Raw genomic sequence first — 21221 nt, forward strand, 5'->3', positions numbered from 1 at the left:
GTTTTTGGACTGGTTGATTTCTTTAATTCCTGCTCTTGGTAACCCGTCTCCCTGTTGAACCTCACAGCGACCATCTTGTCTACTTCAGGTGAGCTGAATCCGTGCATACGGTAGTGGAATTTGCCTCATTATTAATGCACTGTACATTTTATAATGTTACACTAGGACTTGTGCATTAAAGCATGCAGTTTTACACAAGCCAGAAGAAGGATTGTCCATGCAGGTCTCATACCTGCTACTCCTTTAACTACCAGGTGCACACACAAGTACCCAACTGATTAGCAAAGTGAACTAAGCAAAATGATGTGTACATAAGCAACAGTAGAAATTATTAAATTAAACTGACTGCTGACTAATTATGAATAAATAACAAAATATTAGTGGCAAATATTTTTTTCTTTTTTTTTAGCCATTCTGTGTATAATTTATTTGAGCTTAAATATGTTTGAACACTCTGGATTTTATAAATAATATTTTTTTAACAAAAGAAATCTGGTTCTCAAAATCTCAAACCTATAAATCCTCGTCAGCTTGATCATCTGATTGGAGGAGGTCGGCGTTGTAGCCATGTTCCTGTTCCCTGCAGAGTGCTGCTGGTTTTCCACCCCAGTTAACAGCTGATCACATGCACCTGGTGTAATGCAACAAAGAGGCAGCAGGGTGAAGCCTCGGGGTGTCACATGACGCAGAGCTGCAGGGCCTCAGTGTTCAGTGAGAGTTTGGGTGTTTTTTTGTGTAAAGTGTCAGAAGACAGAAGGCCTGAATTTAAGAGTCAACAACGACTCTCTGCCCCCTTTTTTTTGCTTTCCAGACCATCTCACACACACACACACACACGCAGGACATGCAGAGAAGCAGCAGGATGCGATCTGGCTGGATTAAAGGGTCGCTCCTGGCCTTCGTCGTGGCTGCTGGCCTGTTCTACCTCGGCTCCATTAAGCGGGAGGTCCGCGCGCATTCCGATAGGCTCCGGGGGGCACGAAACAATGACTCCATCCGGCAGGAGGGGATGCTCGTGAGGATGGGCGAGATGGAAGACCACATCGACAGGCTGCGTGAGTGTCTGAAGACTCTAAAAGGTGTCCAGACTCAATCAGATGTTAAGTAAACATTTTTAAAATGTCAAGATTGCTGCAAATTGAATTCCTGTGAATCGATTTATAGACGAGAAGCTTCAACAACAACTTTCCAGCAAATCCCAGAATCCATTTTTTAATTTTTTTTTTTGTCAATTTCAGCCTTTTGTGCAATAGAGAGCGCGAAAGAAAACGTGTTGCTCAGGCGGGTAAATGGTCCGTACTTCTCGAACCACACCGGTGGAAACACATTGACCCATAACTGGCGATGAAGAAAGGCTTTTATCTTATCAATTCACCCTGCAAACAAAGCAGGACAATGCTAAAACAAACGCTCCGATGGTGCGTTCTCTCCCAACAGTCGCCCTGATGGATGAAATGGAAAAAAAGGAACTGGAGAAACAGGAGAACGCCGCGGTGAAGAAGAACGAGAAGGAGGAGGAGGAGAAAGTGGTGAGGAAGCTGTACCCCAACTCGTACCTGTTCGCCAAGTGGGGCGCCGGGCTGTCCGAGGAGGAGCAGAAGGAGGCCGAGGCGTCGTTTCAGAGTTACGGCTACAACGCCTTCCTCAGCGACCGGCTGCCCCTCGACAGGGAGATCCCCGACACCAGGCCCCCCAGGTGAACTACCCTCCAAGGAGGAGCTAGTGAATTAACATGAAATTGGAAATGTTTTCTTTCCAAACGTACAAAAACGTTCTGCCCTCTCGCAGGTGTGCGGAGAAGAAGTACCCCGAAGACCTGCCTTCCCTCAGCGTCATTTTAATCTACCTGGACGAGGCCCTTTCCGTCATCAAACGGGCCGTCCGCAGCGTCATCGACAGGACGCCGGCCCGGCTGCTGAAAGAAATCATACTGGTGGACGACCACAGCAGTGATGGTAACCCGCTCTGCTTCTCTCTCTCTCTCATGTGAGTCCAAACCTTCGAGGAAACTGCTTCGATTGGCTCTCTGTTGCTCTCTTTTTTTTTTTTTTTTTTTTTTTGCAGAGGATCTGAAGGAGAAACTGGACGAGTACGTGTACTCCGTCCACGAGGAGCGCCCGGGCCTGGTGAAGAGGGTGCGGCACTCCGAGCGGCTGGGCCTCACCCGGGCCAGACTGTCGGGGTGGAAGGCCGCCGCGGGGGACGTGGTGGCCATCTTGGACGCTCACGTCGAAGTCCACGTGCAATGGTTTGGGTCTTTTTTTTGGTGGTCTGTGACCGTTCGGGTTGAAAACTCGACGGCGTTTAAGCCTCCGTCGCCGTCTGTGCAGGGCGGAGCCGCTGTTGGCTCGGATTAAAGAGGACCGCACCGTGATGGTGACGCCGGTGTTCGACAAAGTCAATTACGACGACTTGGCGCTGGTTCCCTACGTGCCTGCGGCGGACGCCTTCGACTGGGCCATGTGGTGCATGTACGAGTCCTTCAGACCCGAGTGGTACGCCCTGAAGGACCAGTCCCTCCCCGGGAAGTAGGTTTACTCTGACAAACCACATCACGTGATCAACACACTCCACACTATGACTCCTCAAGCTTTTAAAGAACGTGAATAAATGAAATTCCGCAGGTCAAACTGGTGCACAGCTGCTGTATTTGCCAGAATGCACCCATTACTCGTGCCTCAAATGCACTGACGATGCACATAGTGTACGTTTGTGCTCTTCTTTTCCCTCAGAAGCCCCTCCGTCATGGGGATCGTCGTAGCCGATCGGAAGTTTTTTGGCGAGATCGGAAGCCTCGACGGTGGAATGAAAATATACGGCGGCGAGAATGTGGAGCTCGGCATCCGGGTGAGATTCACGCGGTGGCCCGAGAAGGCTGTAACGGGAGAATCACACGCGTGGTGTTGAATGCCCTGGGAAAATCAGTTTTTTTTTTGGGGGGGGGGGGGGGGGGGTTTGTGGCAGGTGTGGCTGTGCGGGGGCAGCATAGAGGTGATCCCTTGCTCTAAAATCGCCCACATCGAGCGCGCCTCGAAGCCCTACCTGCGAGACCTGAGCGAGATGGTGAAGCGTAACGCACTGAGGGTGGCCGAGGTTTGGCTGGACGAATACAAGCACAACGTCAACATTGCCTGGAACATTCCCTTCGAGGTGAGTGGGACGCATGCGCTCGTCTCGCGTATCCCTGCTGGTGTGTGTGTGATTGCTTGGTTCTTTCTCCCCCCCCCCCCTAAGGACCATGGGATAGACATCGGGGACGTGTCTGAGAGGAAGGCGCTGAGGGAGAGGCTGAATTGTAAGCCCTTTAAGTGGTATCTGGATCATGTTTACCCCCTGCTGGACCCTCTGAAGGACCTGCTGGCTTACGGAGTGGTGAGTTTGTGTGTGTGCATTGATTACTTGGGTTGTTAACGGCACCTTTTTTTGTTTTTTAAGTGTTGTTCTGTGTTGGTAATAAGGGCTAAAAATCGACATCACACAGCTGTTTGAGGCCTGAAGCCTCTCATGTTTTGTATTTTTCTAAACCGGAAGCTGATCAACAGTCTGAAGCCGGGACTCTGCATTGACCAAGGCCCAATGCCTGGAAACACCCCCATTACATATCGGTGCCACCCGTACCCCTCTCAGGTATGTGTTGTTGTTGTTGTTGTTGTTTTTTGTTCCCGTCTGCGGATAATCGCCGTCCTTCCGATGCAGCACTGTCGTTATCGCACCGACGGACAACTGCACGTCGGTGGACTCAAATCTCACAAGTACAACAGCAACCGCTGTCTGGTGGACCCCGGCGTGGCGGGGGGGGCGCGCCCGGGACTCTACGAGTGCAGGGTCGCCCAGCAGAAGAAATTCCACATGCTTTGGGATTTCCAACAGGTCAAATATCAGTTTTTCACTTCTAAAAGACCAAAACAGACAAGAAAATGAAATGCTGTATTGTTGTAATTTGTTTTATTTCTCAGGACGGACCGATCCGGAACAGAGAAACAAAGCGATGCCTGGAAATTGTGACGGCCGATCGCGGCGGCTCTTACGCACTGGTTGTTCAGCGGTGCACTGGTCAGAGCTGGAACATACAGTATCTCATCAAAGGGCAATGACACGGGACAACGTTCACAGGCATCAAAATGTGGCATTAAATTATATTACTACAATTGAGTTACGACGTTTCTTTGACTTTGTGTGTAAAAATCCCTTTTTTCTGTGTCTGTGGGCAGCTTTGAACCGCACAGAGCAGGGCAGAATGTTTGCATCACAGTTCTAATAAAGGTCAAGACATCTTTTTTTTTTTTTTTTTGCTTTTTCCCCCCATCATCTCGTGGGAGAGGATTCGGCCCGGTTGTCACGAATGGTCGAAGATGAAGGCGTCCCATTTCTTCTGCCACATGACGAGGCCTTTGTCCTTCAGGTGAGGCGGCAGGGAGCTGAACCTGCAGCAGGAGACACCACAGACACTGTTTGTAAAGGGTGAATTGTTGGATTAAAAAATTAACAGCTACACGCTATGATTCCATTATTCAACGCTTCCAAAGTCGAGCACAGCTATTGAGCAGTTGATATGAGAGTCAAATCGCTAAATACTTAAAAAAAAGGGGCCATGGGCTGGATCAAGGGTCACCTGATGGAGTTCAGAGCCAGCTCCTTGAGAGTGCCCAGGTTGGCCTTCAATCCTCCGATGCCTACAAAGGCCTCGTAGAAGTCGTAGGAGAGGCCCGTGGTGCCGAACAGAGACGGGTCGTCGGAGCTGACCACCATCGGGTGACCCTCGGACATCAGCACGGCCGCCGGGTGGTTACGAAGGTCCGAGACCAGCCTCAGCACCTGCAGGTCAAACGCAAAGGTGTTTCATTTCCCTACGAGGTCACAGGTCACATGCTCCCTTTTCCTTTGGGGGTGAGGGGGGGGGGGTCACCTGGTTTGAGATGGGGCACAGCTCCACGGCCACGTTCCTCTTCCTGGACAGCTCTTTGGCGAGCGGGTGGTGCGCCAGGGCGTAGCCGTGCCCGATGCGCGTGGTGTTGAACAGCAGCGCGTCCAGGACGTTCTGGTCCACGTCGGTGCCGTCGGCGTCTGCGAAAAGCGGTTGCGGACCAAGGGGGGGGGGGAGATCATCATCATTCAGAGTGCTTTTCAACGAGGGGGCCGCGTGGGACTTTTCGAGAAGGTTCGACGGCGATTTGCAGTTTCCTGCGCGACCGACCCGTTTCCCCCGCGTGAAAGAAGTACGGCAGCGCGACCCCCAGCTCGGCGGGCAGAGCGAGGGCGTCCCGGAAGTACCAGAGGCTGCGGCCGCTGTCCTCCCTGCCGACCTGCGGACCCCCGGGGGGGGGTGAGGGGAGGGGAGGGGAGGTCAGCTCCAGAACCGCCCAGGGCAACACATTTTTTTTTTTTACATTCCAATCGGGCTCAACGGGGCGGATCGCTTCTCACCATGTCGAATCCCGCGACCACGTCTGGGAAGTCCGCTTGCAGCTGAATGGCCTCTTTCACGGCTGCTTTGACCTCGGAGACACTCAGAGCCCTGAGGAGAGCAGCAAAGACATTCATTCTGCAACTGAGGGGGAAAATCCAATCAGGCGTCTGGGGAACTAAGCACGTTTACTCACGCACTCCTTTATTAAGTTCTGCACAGATAGTACGTAATGCTGCAGGAGTGTGAATTATTTCTAAATGCATTGATGGTCAGGAGGAGCCTTCAATGATTCATGAAATTGTTATACGATGTCAACCAATTGAATAAAACCGTAGCACTTAAATTGTACTTATAATGAAGCCACTTTTCTATAACATGTTTTGAAACTGCTTATTTGATGAAAATTGTACTTTCTTGTTACTTGTTACTCTGAGTTTGTATCTATGTGGAAATGCACTTATTGTAAGTCGCTTTGGACAAAAGCGTCAGCTAAATGACACGTAATGTAATAAAAGAAGTTCAATTTCAATGTTTTAGAAAAAATAAATCATGACAAATAAAACCAACATTGTTCCTAAACACGTGTAGAACACATATTTTATATCCTGTGTATGATTTTGAGGTCGTATTTCTTAAATGGAGTAAATGTCATGTTCAAAAATGAATGTACAAGGATAAAATATTTATACAATGAATACACAATTATGACATAAAAACCCTAAACCTTGTGTGTAAATATGTTACAATTCAAACAATATTGCAACGTCCATTTCAAACATACTAAACAACGCAAAATAGGAGTAATAAAGTACAATAAAATCTGACATAAAGTCTTCAGTACCTGTGCACAGAAAATATGACACGAGCCCCGAGAAAGTCCGGATGGTCTGCAACGAACCTCCGCGTGACCTCTTGAAAGGTCCTCAGGGTCCAGGCCGTGTCGTGGACGGTCCCATCCAGCTCGTACGTCTGAAACACGCAAATGAACAGCGGGGGTCACCCTCGCCCCGCCTCGCCCCCCCCCCCCCCCGCCCCTTGGAACAAACAAAGAAACAAGTGCGAACCTTCGAGAGGCCGCTCCGGAGTTCCAGGTACATGACGTTGTCCTGCAGGAGCTCCTCTAAGCCCCGGTAGAAGTAGTCCCTCAGCACGGGAGCGTGGGTGATGAGCCCGGCGGCCGCGATGAAGACCTTCTCGAACTTCTCCCACACCACCTCCTGGCTCGGGTACTCGCCGTCCGGATCCTCGGTGAACAGCGTCAGGTGCTGCATTAAACTGAAAGAAAAAAAAAAACAAACGCGTATGTACGCACGTTCCCGTTTAAGGGGTTCGTCTCGACTGGACCGACGTGTTACTCCACCTGTCATCGAAGCCCGAGGCGTCTCCTATCCTGGCCCTCAGGGTCCCGAGCAGCTGCCAGTAGAAGCAGTCCCACCGAGGGAACGGCCGGCGCTCGGAGAAGACGAAGCGGACCGAGTTGTCCCAGGTGAAGCAGACGTGGCAGTGGGGCCTGTAGGTGACGTTCTTCACCAGCCACTCCGCGCCGACCAGCGAGGAGGTGTGGACGTGCAGCGCGCCGCCTGTCACCGAGGCAACGGGGCGAAAACCTCAAGACTCGAGACGGATGTGCTGAGCTGAGACCCTTGACCCCCCCCCCCCCCGGTCGACCTTTTGCACAACATTGTAGTTGTTTCACATATGTCTTTATAGATATTGGCCCTTTAATCGTGCACCTGTTTGTGATTCCATTGTGTACTTGGCCTCTTTTGTAGTGTGTTAGTTCTGTGTAACTATATAGAAATGAAGGTCTCTTTTTTAAGTGACATTTGGAGTGAACCAGAACTCGCAGTGGCCTCGTTAGGCTCATGAAGAAAGAAGGTCTGAATCCTGTCCAACTCTTCCAGCCAAAACAAAATACATGAAATCATCAAAGTCTGAAATACAGTCTAGTTAACAGGTGTTGCTATATTTGAACAGAATGTCCCTTTAGGCCGACTTTGCATCCCAACAAATCAAACAAAATAAAGGAAAAACAAACGTGTTCAACTCACCTTTGGGCATCTTCTGCAGCAGCTTGAAGACCGGACTCTCCCGGATGAGGGGCCTGGCTTTGAAGAAGTGGAGGGCCGGGGGGAACTGCGCGGCGGACATCTCTCGCTCCTTGAGGCGCCGCAGGTCGGCGTCCAGCCGCCGCTCGGCCGCCGTCAGCGTCACGCCGCCTCCCATCTGCCTGGACGCCTCCTGCCGCATCAGCAGGTCCCGCTGCGCCGCGGACGGCATCCCGCCGGCCGCCGCCGCGAACCACAGGAGGGACGCGCAGGAGAGCAGAGCCGAGGAGCGGAGGGTTTGGACCGTCATTGTCCCCCGTGGACGCTAGAACATGATCGACTCCCTCAGCCGCCCCCCCCCCTATCCCCCTCCCGCAGGCCGGTGTGTCCAAGGCTCTGGAGAGAAGGGTTATTACTCCGTGTGAGACGCGCGCGCGCAGTGGAGTCCTTTTTGTCCCTTTTGCCAGAGACGCGCGGCTGGGAAGCGTGAATTTGTTTTTTAAAGGAAACGCTTTGTAGGGGTTACGGGCTACTTTTAAAGAGACTACACTTAGGAGAAGGGGAGCTCGTGGTGTCCGGCGTCTCCTCTCCGCGGTCAGCAGTCAGCGCGATCCTCGGAGCCGCCAGACAATGGGGGCATTTTTGTCTAACAAACCCCATGTGATAAACTAATGAATGAAGCATGATTGCAAAAATAAATGTTGGGACATTGTTTGAGTCAGAAGAAGAAGAAGAAGAAAAAAAAAGAAAAAGATCTTGGACGTAATACTAAGGATTTATATTTTATTATGTTTTACTTTTCCACAATATCACATCTCATCAGATTGGGACACCAACGACCAAAGAAATAAAGGAAAAACCAAACACACATACGTATAATTTAATCTGGAAACGTCACATCTGGCGCGCCCTCTGGAATGATATCACCCGCACAATAATAAATGAACTGCGTGAGGTCAAGTACGGTCAAAGTATTATTTCCTCTGTAATTGGTTGGCGCGTGCATCCGTTAAGCAGCACAATAACCCGTGCGATTTTTAATCTGGGATCACGGACGCTGTGTTTGTCTCAAATCTAATTAGGCGCACGACCCGTTTTAGACCTCCGGCCAATCAGCGGATCCCGTCGCGCCCGACGAAATCGGTGTGAACCGGGAGCAGCGGAGTAAACAGCCGTGCGGTACCCACGGTGCACGTCTGTCTGTCACGTGCCTCCGTGCACAGACAAAAAAATAATAATACAGCAACACATCACACAACGACAACGAGTCTCTTTTTGTTTCACAGAAGGAGGGATGACTTTTCATGTGACGAAATAAAAAATAAAATAATAATAACAATAACAATAATAATAACAAGAGGGAGAGTTTGTCCTGCAGCAGGGCGGAGCTCTTTAGTCCAGGAACTTGCGGTTTGGGTTGGCACCGAAGAGGGACACCCGGATTTCAGGCATCATCTGCGGACACAGAGACACGTGGTCAGTAAGCGGCCAATGCAAAGGAGACTTCTCTTTTAATTGTTTGGTGTATGGAATTGCTCAAAACACTGTTTCCTAAAACCTGAGGCAACGCGTCCAAAATCTGTGATGAACTCTAAAAACGAGTAAGTAATTCAAATATTTACTCTTTTAAACTTTTGATCAAAGATTAGATCAAACAATTGCTATATATATATATATAAAACAAGAAAGTCACAGATTTTACTGGGGTTTACTGTTATTCTTCTTTTTCTTTGACTAAATGAAAATGCTTTTACGGTTTGTGTACAATCTGTAAAGCTTTAAGTGACACACAAAGATCGAAGCATAAATCAATTAACAAACGTGATCAAAACATTTTGTCGCTTATTTTTAAATCTTTTGTAATTGTCGTACGCTGTGTTGATATTATGATGTAAACTATGATGCACTCCTCGTTTGTTTTTCAACTGTTTAAGTCTGTAATTCAACAGAAACACTGATCTGAAACCACCAATCAATAAATAAAAGGAAGCTATTACACACATGTAAAGTATATAAATCTGGAGTTCCTTGTGCTAACGTGAGAGCTGCGCTAAGGTCTTTCTGTCTGATGGGACTTTATTAACAACTTCAGAGCCCTTTTCAAAGGTAATTAGATTTTAGACCATTAAAGCAATTTGTGAGTTTATTTGACCTTTGTTTAACCGGGATGGACTCAGACTCAGAGTAAGTTACAATGGATCACAAAATCCAGCACAATAAGCTTTGGCTTATTTGAGAGCTTAAGTAACCTTGTTTCAGTCAGACAAACCCGTAGGAACTTAAACAAGAGCAACAAAAAGCAGGGTTTAAAACAGGTTGACGTCTTATTGGAGGATTTGAGATTTCCCAACCTGCTGAGCCATGAGTTCCAGTCTGCTCTCCATGGTGTTGGCCACCTTTATCTTGCCGTTTCCGTTATAGATCTCAACACCTCCGGAGCTGCAGCGGGAGACAAAACGCCAAAAAAAACGGAAGAAAGCTGATTGAGAGAAATATTCGTCCAGCAGGGGTTGTTTTTTTTACTCGGTGATCAAACGTGACGCCGCTTACATGTCGGGGGAGATGAAGTTCTCCTGGTCGATGCGGACCTCGACGTTGGTCTTCACAGCCGCTTTGTATACAGGAATATTCCTCTGGATGGAGGCCTGGGTCGAAATACACCAATCAAGATTCCAACTATCCTCGGTCAACCTGTAGATTCAGATCCCTCCTCCTCCTAATTTACTCACCTGCACCATCTGAAAGTCCTGCTTACGACAGCGGATGGTCACTTTGGACTCCAGAAGCTGATATAATCCCTGATGTGTAGGATTAGAAAAAGGGATATTAATATTCAAAACCTCCTACTTTGTGGTCCCTGCCAAATTGCAAATGGGACGGATGTTCCTACCGCTGAGCAGGTCTGTACCTCGTTGGAGAAGAAGCAAAAGGCTTTAAACTAACCTGTAAAATCAAGCCGTCCATCAGACCGGGATACCTGGCCGGATCTTTTGCGATGTTCCCGAGCCGCTGGCGCGCCTCGTTCAGCATATCCTGTGGGCACAGACGCTCTTATTTTGTAGAACAAATCTGAACCGGGGGGGGGGGGGGCGACGTCGGGCGCTCAGGGGCTTACCGAGATCATGTCATCTCTGGCCTTCAGCACCTTCAGTCGAGCCTGGTTCATCAGGTTCGACATCTGTCTGTTGGGTGGACAAATAACACACACGACGTTTAGATCAGTTTGCGTGGAAACTTTACAGGTCACTAAAGAGTCATCGTTGGACAAAGAGACGAAAATAAAGTCTGGGGGGAAAGAAAAGTTTCCCCCCCCCCTCCCCATGACTCACATTTTCTTCTGCTGCTCGATCTGCTTTTCCTTCTTCTCGTAGTACTCCATTATCTTCAGCCTCTGAGTTTGGACCAGCCGGCCTTTCTCGATGTTGAACTCTTCCTCGGCCTGCAGGAGGAGACACAGTTCACTCAGCGGACAGCCGTTCGCTTTGAAAGGGAATTGTGGTATTAAGATGTTGGGTCGTTTTTAATTGATTCATCTTGTTGTGGTGCAATGATTAAAATGCCCAAATCTGAAAGGCCTTCACATTTTCACTTATGAATTTGGCACAAAACAATATACAAACTTTTGTTTATATGTGTTTTAAAGATACAGTTTTAGTAAAGGATTATTATCATCAAATATCATTTTCTTATTAGACGCAAACAAATTTCTAATTTCTAAAAGAAATCTGCCAGTACACACACGTCCATGTACGCACATTTCTGTGCTTCTAGCGCCCCCCAGTGGTCAGTCCCAAACAGGAAATGATGGAAACTACATTTTTCTATTGCTGGCTCTCATCGCGCTACTGTTGACTCACTAATAAAAGCGTAAAATGTCCCAAAAAGGACTTATTAATTTTTCTCTCTAGTCTGTCCATATTATGGTTTGATTTGATGATTTTACCTTTGCATCAATTTCTTCTGCCTTTTCATTGGCCTCCTGTTCAATGAAGGCCATCATGTGCTTGATCTGTAGACAGGAAGAACACCATTAGTGATAAAGAAGAAGAGGCTTTCATCACATCCAGAATACAGCCCATTCTCTACATGTGTGGGGCTGGAAAGGCACAACAGCTTCACCGGGAGTCACTATTTTGTCTCAAGTGTGAAGCTGCAGAGCTTCACCTCAGAGCGGATTCCTCACCCGGCTGCAAACCGGAGTGAATAATGTTTCTGTCACTAATGGAAGATGTATTCAGAGTCTTTACTTAAGTAAAGCTACTGTAAATGTGTGTATCATTTGTGTGTTTCACTAGGACTTTTGAGATTTGCACTACTGCTGCATTAATGAGCATGTTGGAGTTCACAGAGTAGAAGTTTTAATACATTTCCTCTCCTCAATGTGCTGTTTGATCCACAGCAATGCGTCATAATGAGATAATGACATGTTTGTAGCGTCGTTGTGTATTTCAGTTTTCAGTAAGAAAGATTTCACAGCTGATCCAAAAGGCTTTTTATTATTGATCATGGTTAAGAAGAAAGGAGATTTCCTTTTCTTCAGTTGTTCTCAACATTCACGTTAAAACTCCCCTGCATGGTTTTCACTTTAAATGAAGGAGAGAAAAATATAACCTGAAGGGCAACGAATGTAGTAAAAATCTGTATTTTCCCCACTGAGATATAGATGAGTAGAAGTATAGGGCTGCATAAATTAAAAGCACATTTAACCAATAGTGTGCACTAGACTTTAACTTCAACGATGAGGTTATTTCCAGTGTGGCTCACTCTCTCCCAGTTCCTCATCGCACTCATGTGTTCATCATGTGATCATTTTGGAAAATATGAACCTCGACATCTCGGCCATCATCTTTCAACCTACCTGCGCTTCCAAAACCACACTGACGCACAGAAGACGTATTATTATTATTATTGGTTTAAGTCGCATTCTACAGCATTCTAACTAGCATCCTAGGTTCATTTGGGTGCTAAGCTACCGCAGCTCTCTCAATGTCGTTCCCCTTCGAAGCCTTTTACAGACACATTAACAAGTCGACTGACGACGTAGAGACTCGTGTAAAAGCCCCCGAGGGGGGAGGCCGATGTACGGGGGGGGGGGGGGACCTCTGTGAAGGTGAAACCGCTTCGTTACCTGCTTCTGAACGTCGGCATCGCTGAGCGCCATGGTTGCAGCCGTCAAAGATCCGCGCGGGCCTTCGAGGGAAAAAAATGACAAAAACACATCAAATAAAACAATTGGCAAATCAAAGACACTTTCGATAACGGCGTGGGGATTTTAATTAGGCAACAAAAGCTTAGAATGTGGGTTTATTTACCCGAAAATCACAGACGAAGAGGTATGAATTAATCGCAGCAGTCGTGACTCGTAAAGACGTCTACGGAGGATCAGGTGATCGGCGAGGTCACATGATGTTTACTTCCGGCTTAACAGCCAATGAGGTGCTAGCACAAGAGACGAGCTGATTCTGGTGCATACAAATGGTTTGTGTATTACTTCTTATTTAATGGCTCATTTAGTTATAGTGCATATGAATATATGAATACTATATGTTTACAATATCGATGCGACTTCAGTTATCTCATAACGTCATTTACTAACGTGTGGGTTTAATTTACATTCGTTTTGTTTTGTTTGAATTCTTCTTCTCATTTTCCATTCAGATCACTTGACTATAGAAATTAAGTAAAATGGATCATTCATTTTGAAATAAATAAATAAATTAATACATATTTTACGTGTCATTTGTTAACTATATATTGTACATTTAAGTTTATTTAAGTTTACTTTGCCATAGACGTATTTAATTTGGTTGTCGCTATTTTTGTTTTTGTATTATAGTAAAATAGTCTTAGATGATGATTTTAAATTTACAAACCTAATTGTCTCTGCTAATTAATAGAAGTAAATGAAACACAGCCTTTAATCAACAGCAATTTGGTCCAAACCTTTTCTACTTTTTCCTCTTCTTTAATTTAATTGCATAGTTAAAATGTATTCCAATAACAATAGACATTTTTCTGCAATGCAAAAACATGCATACTCAAGCATGTTATTTCATCCATGACTGGATTTTCATAAACAGATGTGAATATGAAAGTACATTTCTGTTTCATCTTTGCTTTTCCTGCTTTTCTGATCCTCAATGCCTTACTCGGCTTCAGTCCACTTTAGTTACACAGCTCTTAATGAACATAACTGTTTTCCAGCATAGGACAGACAACGTACCACGTGAAAGGGAACACCAGAGGGGAGAAGTAACACAATATAGAAAATCCGAGTAAATATAAGGCAGGAGAAAGGGAGTTTCCCAGTGTTGAGACCGTCTTGCTACTCGTCTGACCAGTAGAGGGAAGTAGAACTTGTAAAGTTCAACTTTGTAAATAGCTCTTCTTCCTATCTGACATTCTTTTTCCACTCGGTGTCGCAGCGGCTGATCCTCTGCCGCTCTCGGGAACATGAAACTCCGCGGACTTGTTTACCCGCGTGAAACTCTCACCCGCTGACCTTCGATGACCTTTCGGTGACTGCGGCAGAAAAAACAAACAAAAAACAGGGTAAAGTCTCAATCAAGAGCTCAACAAATATCTTCCCCCCCCCCCATATTTACATTTATTACTAATTCTTTCTCGTTATGAAAAGAAAAAGCAAAGTCACTGCTGACCTCTCTCTCTCCAGCCAACTGTTATGTCACGGAATCTGGGGAGTGGGGGGGGAGTGGGGTGGGTGACAGGGAGGGAGAGAGAGAGAGAGAGAGGGGGAGAGAGAGAGAGAGAGAGAGGGGGAGAGAGAGAGAGAGAGGGGGAGAGAGAGATGTCCATCTTGTTACTCCAGTGGCAGCGCCAGCGTGCGTTTCTGCCTGTCTGCTGTTCAGTGGCTCTGTGTGTGAATGTGCGCCTCGCTCTGATCCCCAGCGCCTGCTTCTCGCCCGGCAGCTCGCCCGGCACCGCACCAAGAGGACGCAGGTACGACGGGCTTTAGTCTCTTTTTAACCCCCCACCCCCCGCTGCTTTGACAAAGCCTGGAAATCGGACAAAGAGTGTACATTGAGTGCAAATCTGTCTCTCTCCTTTGACGAGTTTGTGATGACTAAACATGTTTGTGGGGGGGGGTGTCACTGCGGTGAAGGTCAAACTCTCACCTTGTGGAAGGCCGACGTTGAACACCTGGTACGTCAGGCTTTCCTTGTGTTTGATATCCCTCGCCCCGCGTTGCGACGCACACAGTGCACAGTCAGAGTGCCCTAAATGTCCCTGATCATTTACTTCGGCGTGCGGCTGTTGTTGCTGGAAAAGGATCAATGGGAATCCAATTACTCAAGTAGGCCAGCGAGTGAAGGGGGGGGGGGGGGGGTCACAGAGTAGAAAAGGTCGATTGGTTTATTTGCAGGCACGAACAAAGGTGTGCGATTTAAAGCGTTTGTGTGGCAAACCTGAATGTTTCGGGGATTGAAATCAGCACCGCTCGGGTTCAGACGGCGTTTATTCAAGGCGTTACATCACATTTAAATTGATTTTGTTCTGGTCTTATTGGACAAAGAGTAACAACGCAATTGTGTTATTTTGCAGAATAAATAGAAATACATTTCAGTCTTGCAATTGGAGTGAGTGTATGCAATAAAAGACAGTGACTATTGCCCTGTGAGAACATACTTTATTTACCAGCAGGACCTACTTACACAAAATGTTTAGATGACATTGAGGTGTGGATAATCCCAAGAAGAACAGACATTAAACCATCATAATCTGGTATCACATCACTATGTTTTATTATTGTCATTTCTCAGACTGTTGAAAGAAACAATGATGTCTTAGGAATTATAGATAATCTCTTGTGTATTTGCACTTATACTTGTACTTGCAACCCTTCAATGGGTTCCTACTAGCAAATGATCCAGAGATGTTCTACCTTTAACAACAGGGGGGGGGGGTGGTGACACCTCGCAGCACAAGAACAGCACATTCATTAACAATCCTACAAACGTGCTTTTTGGTCATTTTAGCTTCAATGGAATAATAATGGCATATTTTAAGACAGGAAACATGAAAGAAAGACAGAAACCATCAGGACTTTTTATATTTGGATCATAATTTCACGCAGGCATCAACATTACCTTTGTCACCTCTCCTTTGTACACCTTTTTGTTTTGTTTGTTTTTGCTAAAAGTACTAAAAGACCGCGTGCCAAATGAAATACAACTGGTCATTATTATTTACATTACACACAACATGAAGTCAGTATAAGAGGACATCTGAAAAAGAAGCACATCAAATGAGTCGGTATGACATATTTATCCTGTCGTCCTTCACTTCCTGTTATGAGCAGCTATTCATTTAACAGAGTTTTACAATCTTCTCATTTAAGTTCATGAGAAATCAAAGTCCCGACGCAAGTGTTGATCTCACCATGTGACAAACGTCACGTTCTAATCAACACAAAGTCCACTGTAAGTACAAATCTTTGGCCCTTTGGATGAAAGCACCAAACGAAACACCTTCTGATTCATTCAGTCATTTCTCGACGAGATACCAAGCAGCTTTTTTAAAAAAAAAAAAAAAGAAAAAAAAAGAAGAGAAAGCGATCTGCAAGGTCGGTGACCTCGTGGACATCAACGCGGCTGGAAAAAGCTGCTCACTGGCCGCTCGGTACGGCGGCGGCTGTGACTATCTTTAGCCCCGACCTGCATACCTCACTATGTTTACACCTGCATCTGTCACCCGAGAGCGGAAGCTATTTCAGTCATTTCACATGACGTGAGAGCGGGGACATGGAGTGGAAGCACGTCGGCGACGTCGTCGACCTGCATTCATTGTCTCAACTGAGAGAAGTCGTTGCTTGTGGAGAAAACCCCCCCCCCCGTTTAAAGATCGAGGGCCGCAAACATTTGTTTGTGCGTTTGTGTGGATTCATGTCGAGTCTTTCGCCCCTTTGGGCCACGTTTCAGCTTTGATTGCAGATTTCGCCCCCATCCCCCAGAATAGATCTCCTCCGTGTACCAACACGCGTGTCCGATGTTGTGTTTTCCCCCGTTTTTCAGAACACGTCTCTAGATTTGATTTGATTTAAACCGAGTCTAAATTTGGACCCAGTTCTTAAAAATGAGCAGCTTTTTTTCAGTGCTATCCATCTTCTACTCTGACTCTCAAAAAGTGTCAAATTATTCCTCTTCCACAAAGATTAAAGATGTGTTTACCTGCGCTAATATCTCAAATTATGAGATGCAAAAAATACCTGATAAAGTAATGATAATAACACGCTCTCTATATTTACATATAGAGCGTATTATTTTATATTATACTATACTTACTTTTCAAAACTAAAAAGTGCTTCACAAAGAAATGGTAGACAAAACTTGAAGAAAAATGTTATAAACAGTTCAAAAAGTACCAAATGAAAATAGTACAATGAGTCAAATAAAATGACATAAAACAATAATCATTAAAGGTAAATGCAGGCCTCAAAACCCTTTGGAAGAACGCTTATTGTAAATTGTGGAGCCACAGAGAAGAAAAAGTCCTTTGAAAAGTGGAAAAGAGGAATACATAATTATTTCATGTGATCAAGTTAGAGCTCATTTAAACTGCTTTTTATTTCAAATGTTCTCAAATATATCATATTTTATAAATACCATAATCTGCAAAGTAACTACCTATAAACCAGTAAAAGTGACATCTTTGCAGTAAACAAGTGTCCTGTCCCTCCAGCAGCCGGTCTCCATCCTGGAGGTAAAGGCCCCGCTGGCTGATGGAGGAGGCGGGGAGGCGCCGCCTTCCCTCGCCCCCGCCGCTCCGCCTTCCCTCGCCCCCGCCGCTCCGCCTCTGACTCTCCAGGCGGAGAGCCCCGGACCCTGGCAGAGCGAGAGCCTGCTGGCGGAGTCCTGGTCCACGATGGGCGACGCCGACCCCGACGACACCAAGAGCCTGGACAGCAGCGACGGGGCGCCTCCCGGCGGGGGGGAGGGCCGCGGCCGCAACTCCGACATGGTCCACCTGGAGCGGGAGGAGGCCGAGATGCTCGAGGAGGCCGAGAGGGCGAGGAGGACGGAGGAGGAGGAGGAGGAGGAGGAAGACGACGAGGAGCTGCGGACCAGCGCGTTGAGTGTGTTGGGTGGGGAGGGTGAGCTGGTGGAGCTCAGTGAGGAGGAGGAGGAGGAGGAGCAGGACCGCCGCGCCGCAGGAACTGAGGAGCCGCGCGCGGGGAAGAGGTCGGCGGAGTTCATGCAGGTGGTCCCCCCGATGGCGCTGCCTCCTCTGCCCGTCGTCAAGCTCGACCCCCCCTCCACCACGTCCACCCCGGTGCCCTCGGCCGAGGAGCCGCACGCCGCCCGGGGGCTCCAGCCCCCGTCCATCCTGGCGCAGGCGGACCCCCCCCCGGGATCCCCACAGGCTCCCCTCTCGGACGCGGCTGAGAGACATTCGGTCCGGACCCCGGAGCCACCGCCGCGGCCCCCCAAGACCCCCAAGACCCCCAGCCACCTGAGCTCCACCGAGCTGCTGTGTGGAGGCGCTGCTTTGGTGGCCGTGGTGGGGGTGGTGGCGTACGGCGCTGTGGCCTACTGCCGAAAGTAGTCTCCTTCAACACCCCCCCCCACCCCCCCACCCCCCCACCATCCCGCTATCAACACCGGTTTTCAAATCGATTCCAAATGAAAATATTCCACTTAACTTCTCTGACTTTGTGCTACCTCAGCTCACGGCCTTTGTTCTCGATAAGTCTCCGATCTCTGAGATGTGAACCTGGAATGTAAAATCATGCGAAAGCAGAAGTTTAAAAAGAACCCTGAAATTGGAAATGTTTTTTTTGCCGATGCTTCCTTTTGTGTGATTGTTGTTCTTTTATTGATTAAAACCGGAACGCAACATGAGGCATGAAATCATCAGGCGCCGACTCCTCTTCGTCATATCAGAAAGAAGCCTGTTTAGCCTTTAGATACTTTTACATTGAATCTGTGTCGCTAACAGGAAGTAGACCACAGGAGGTGTAGTTGTCTATTTGATGGGTTTCTTTTAATGCTCCGTCCTGCCGTCTGCTGGTCACTCCGAGTCACTTATCTAACAACAATGCCCAATTGAAGGGACGCCAGGACCAACAAGTGTTCAATTAAGCCACTTTGATCCCTTGCTCTTTTTAAAAAAAATCATGCAATTTTTAGCATGATTTTTTTTTTTTTACTTACATTTCTGAAATAAACAAAAAAATGATGATGATGAAATGATTTAAACCAAAACCAAAATGCTAATCCTCAAATGATGAAGCAGTACGATGAGGCTTTGCAGGTTTTTCGCCTGAGGACAATAAACACAACCTCACAGATAAGGATTAATCACTCTGCGGTCACAGCAGCATTGAGCGCGACAGACTAAATGTATGCCAATGGGTTTGACACTTCTTGATTTTTATCCAGTGCCAGTAAATAAAGAAGAACAATGGGGCTGACTGTGCTGTGGTTAGCCTGCCGTTTCCCACATCGCTGCCCAAATGCACGCAGCCATTGAATTGAGAAGAGGAAGGAAAGTGCTTCTTTGTTTGGACAGATAAAGGTGCCTTGTCTCTGCTCTGACAAACAAAAAAACACCTTCATGGACAGACATGAATCTTTCTATCACTCCTCCATCGCAGCACACAATAGACATGGATTTATTGACACCTTCAACTGTAAGACGGTGGGTTGTAGCAACAAATGCGCCGTCTAAAGCACAAAGTTATTCCAATGCGTGAAATATACAAAAAGATATATGTATAATCGTCATTTCAAAATATATTATACATTTATTTGCATCATTTTCACAAAAAGTGTTCATCACCAAATGGAGATCAGCGATTAAAGAGGCCAAATTTGAATAATACGTCGCTACCTGTGTTCATCTAGAGTAGAACAAAATGTCAAAGAGTAAAATGAATAGAGCAGACTATAAATAGATACAAAACAAAAGCAAAAAAAGCAATACAATATGATATATGATAGAGATCAAGAGTACAACACTGCAAAATCCCAGATACATTAACAGAACAGATCTCAAACGAAATAAAGGATCTATAAACAGATGGAGTAGAAAACACTGTTAATAGAAGAGAAAGTCCTACAACACATCCAGAATAGAAGATAAGATAGCAGAACAGACAAAGGAGACAAACTGAAATATGTGAACCATCATGACAAAGTGCAGCTGAGACTGTTGGTAGTCATTGAAGTCATTAGTTCTGCAGATATTAGGTCATGAACGTAGTCTGGGATGAACTGGCATCCAGACTGCAGAAAACCTACTCAGACCAAAGTGGCTGCACTTCATCCGCTGTGGGTGATGAATGTTTGAGCACAATTTTAAAGCCAACAGAGTTGAGATATTATTTCATTCCAAACCAAAGTGGTGGGACCGATGTTGCCAAACATGAGGCAAAGCTAAAAAACGGGAGTCATAACTGATGGAACATTATGACATACAATGGAATAGATCCTAAAAACACCTGTTACAAATGAGCAGTGAATTATCCCCTTCTAAGACCCCCCCCCCCCCCAAAAAAAACGACCTACTGCAGCACAAGAGGGCCGACGCTGTAGCTGTGAAAACACCAGCGCACATCTGTCAGGCCGCCGGCTGCAGGCCGACAGGTCGGGGGCCTTAAATTTATAGGGTCGATTTGACAGAAGTTTCACCCCCGAATGGAGGGAAAGAGTGAGTGGGGCTTGTGGTTCTTTGTTTTATATCAGCGTGCCACACAGGCAGGAAACACACACACACACACACACGCACACACACGCACACACACACACACGCACATCTTTGCATGTTTCCTCATGCGCACACACACGATATTTGAAAGTACTTAACCAATGTGAGCTAGTGTTTCGGTGACTAATAATGCGATTAATTCGGACCTTTCCAAACCAGATGCATCTCCAATTCTTTGTTTCCATTGAGCGCTTTCAGGCCCGATCGACTCCACAACTTAACCGGGCCGCAAAGGGGAACTTCGGGAGCGTGTCAGTTGGTATTTAAAACGCACACCTGAGATAAATACCCTTCTGAAAAAAAAAAAACCCCTGTGTTTATTTGTAAAGGGGAGGGGGGGGGGGGGGGGGATTGGCTTTGTGGCAGCGAGAAAGAAAAAAAAAAACCCACACAGGCTCTATAACAATGATCACCACATTATTAACCATTAACCTTTACAATCACATTAATCTGAAGCGGTTTATGGCTTTCTGGTCAATCGCAAAACTCTAATGGTCACAATCTTTTTCATCCTTCAGCTCAACAGACATTTATACTCATCTTATAAGGACAATAACACATGAGCGCTATAGGAACAAAAAGCACACGTTTCAACGACAACGTCAGACCGCAACACTTGGGTTAAAAAATTTCACAGCATTTTTTTAAGGAGAGTGCAATAAACCTCCTAAAATCAGAAGTGAGAAAACAAATACTCTGTAAAGGATGCCCCTCAAATGATCGTGAGTGATTTAAAGTGAGAAAAAAAAGTGAGAAGAGGAACAAAGTTTTATGTTTGGCTATTTGCAAGATTCAACATAATTCATGTTGCTTTCTGAAGGAAGCGAATGTTCATTTAAACCACTGCATTTGTTTTCCATTACTCTCTCAGTTATTGTTTGCTATTAGAAGAATTAGAGAATAAATGAAACACAGTCAATTACAGTTTTTTAGATATTTGAAATCAAAAACATACTAAATTTCAAAGTGAAATGCAAATAATGGCATCATTTTTGGATTCAGCCGTTAAATCGAATTGAAACTGCCCAGTGATGATTTTC

The 21221-nt window shown here is 46.4% G+C and overlaps 4 protein-coding genes across 5 annotated transcripts; 2 read left to right on the plus strand and 2 right to left on the minus strand.

Annotated features, from left to right (window-relative positions):
- Window positions 1-544: 544 nt before the first annotated feature.
- Window positions 545-4156, plus strand: LOC119210344 (probable polypeptide N-acetylgalactosaminyltransferase 8). Of its 2 annotated transcripts, none has more exons than XM_037460236.2 (11): window positions 545-1079; window positions 1438-1696; window positions 1789-1955; window positions 2065-2248; window positions 2331-2528; window positions 2733-2847; window positions 2965-3150; window positions 3235-3372; window positions 3532-3627; window positions 3697-3870; window positions 3957-4156. In XM_037460236.2, the coding sequence occupies exons 1-11, from the start codon at window positions 845-847 to the stop codon at window positions 4092-4094; spliced, it is 1890 nt and encodes a 629-aa protein (XP_037316133.2). In that variant the 5' UTR covers window positions 545-844; the 3' UTR covers window positions 4095-4156. The 2 variants fall into 2 exon arrangements, with proteins under 2 accessions (XP_037316133.2, XP_037316134.2); XM_037460237.2 differs by having other exon boundaries at window positions 546-1055.
- On the minus strand, window positions 3929-7798 carry ada2b (adenosine deaminase 2b). Its single transcript, XM_037460261.2, has 9 exons — window positions 7459-7798; window positions 6768-6987; window positions 6472-6682; window positions 6249-6376; window positions 5425-5515; window positions 5195-5303; window positions 4907-5064; window positions 4613-4815; window positions 3929-4424 (listed from the first exon to the last, which is right to left on the minus strand). The coding sequence occupies exons 1-9, from the start codon at window positions 7763-7765 to the stop codon at window positions 4337-4339; spliced, it is 1515 nt and encodes a 504-aa protein (XP_037316158.2). The 5' UTR covers window positions 7766-7798; the 3' UTR covers window positions 3929-4336.
- Window positions 7799-8224: 426 nt separating this feature from the next.
- atp6v1e1b (ATPase H+ transporting V1 subunit E1b) lies at window positions 8225-12863 on the minus strand. Its single transcript, XM_062559668.1, has 10 exons — window positions 12767-12863; window positions 12584-12643; window positions 11399-11464; window positions 10785-10894; window positions 10571-10637; window positions 10399-10488; window positions 10185-10253; window positions 10006-10100; window positions 9807-9894; window positions 8225-8910 (listed from the first exon to the last, which is right to left on the minus strand). The coding sequence occupies exons 2-10, from the start codon at window positions 12614-12616 to the stop codon at window positions 8848-8850; spliced, it is 681 nt and encodes a 226-aa protein (XP_062415652.1). The 5' UTR covers window positions 12617-12643; window positions 12767-12863; the 3' UTR covers window positions 8225-8847.
- Window positions 12864-14290: 1427 nt separating this feature from the next.
- On the plus strand, window positions 14291-19025 carry LOC134107822 (uncharacterized). The gene is made up of 2 exons (XM_062559670.1): window positions 14291-14415; window positions 17158-19025. Exon 2 carries the CDS (start codon window positions 17338-17340, stop codon window positions 18016-18018), a length of 681 nt encoding a protein of 226 aa, XP_062415654.1. The 5' UTR covers window positions 14291-14415; window positions 17158-17337; the 3' UTR covers window positions 18019-19025.
- The last annotated feature ends 2196 nt before the right edge of the window (window positions 19026-21221 follow it).

This window comes from Pungitius pungitius, chromosome 2 (genome assembly GCF_949316345.1).
Source record: "Pungitius pungitius chromosome 2, fPunPun2.1, whole genome shotgun sequence".
Lineage (NCBI taxonomy): Eukaryota > Metazoa > Chordata > Actinopteri > Perciformes > Gasterosteidae > Pungitius > Pungitius pungitius.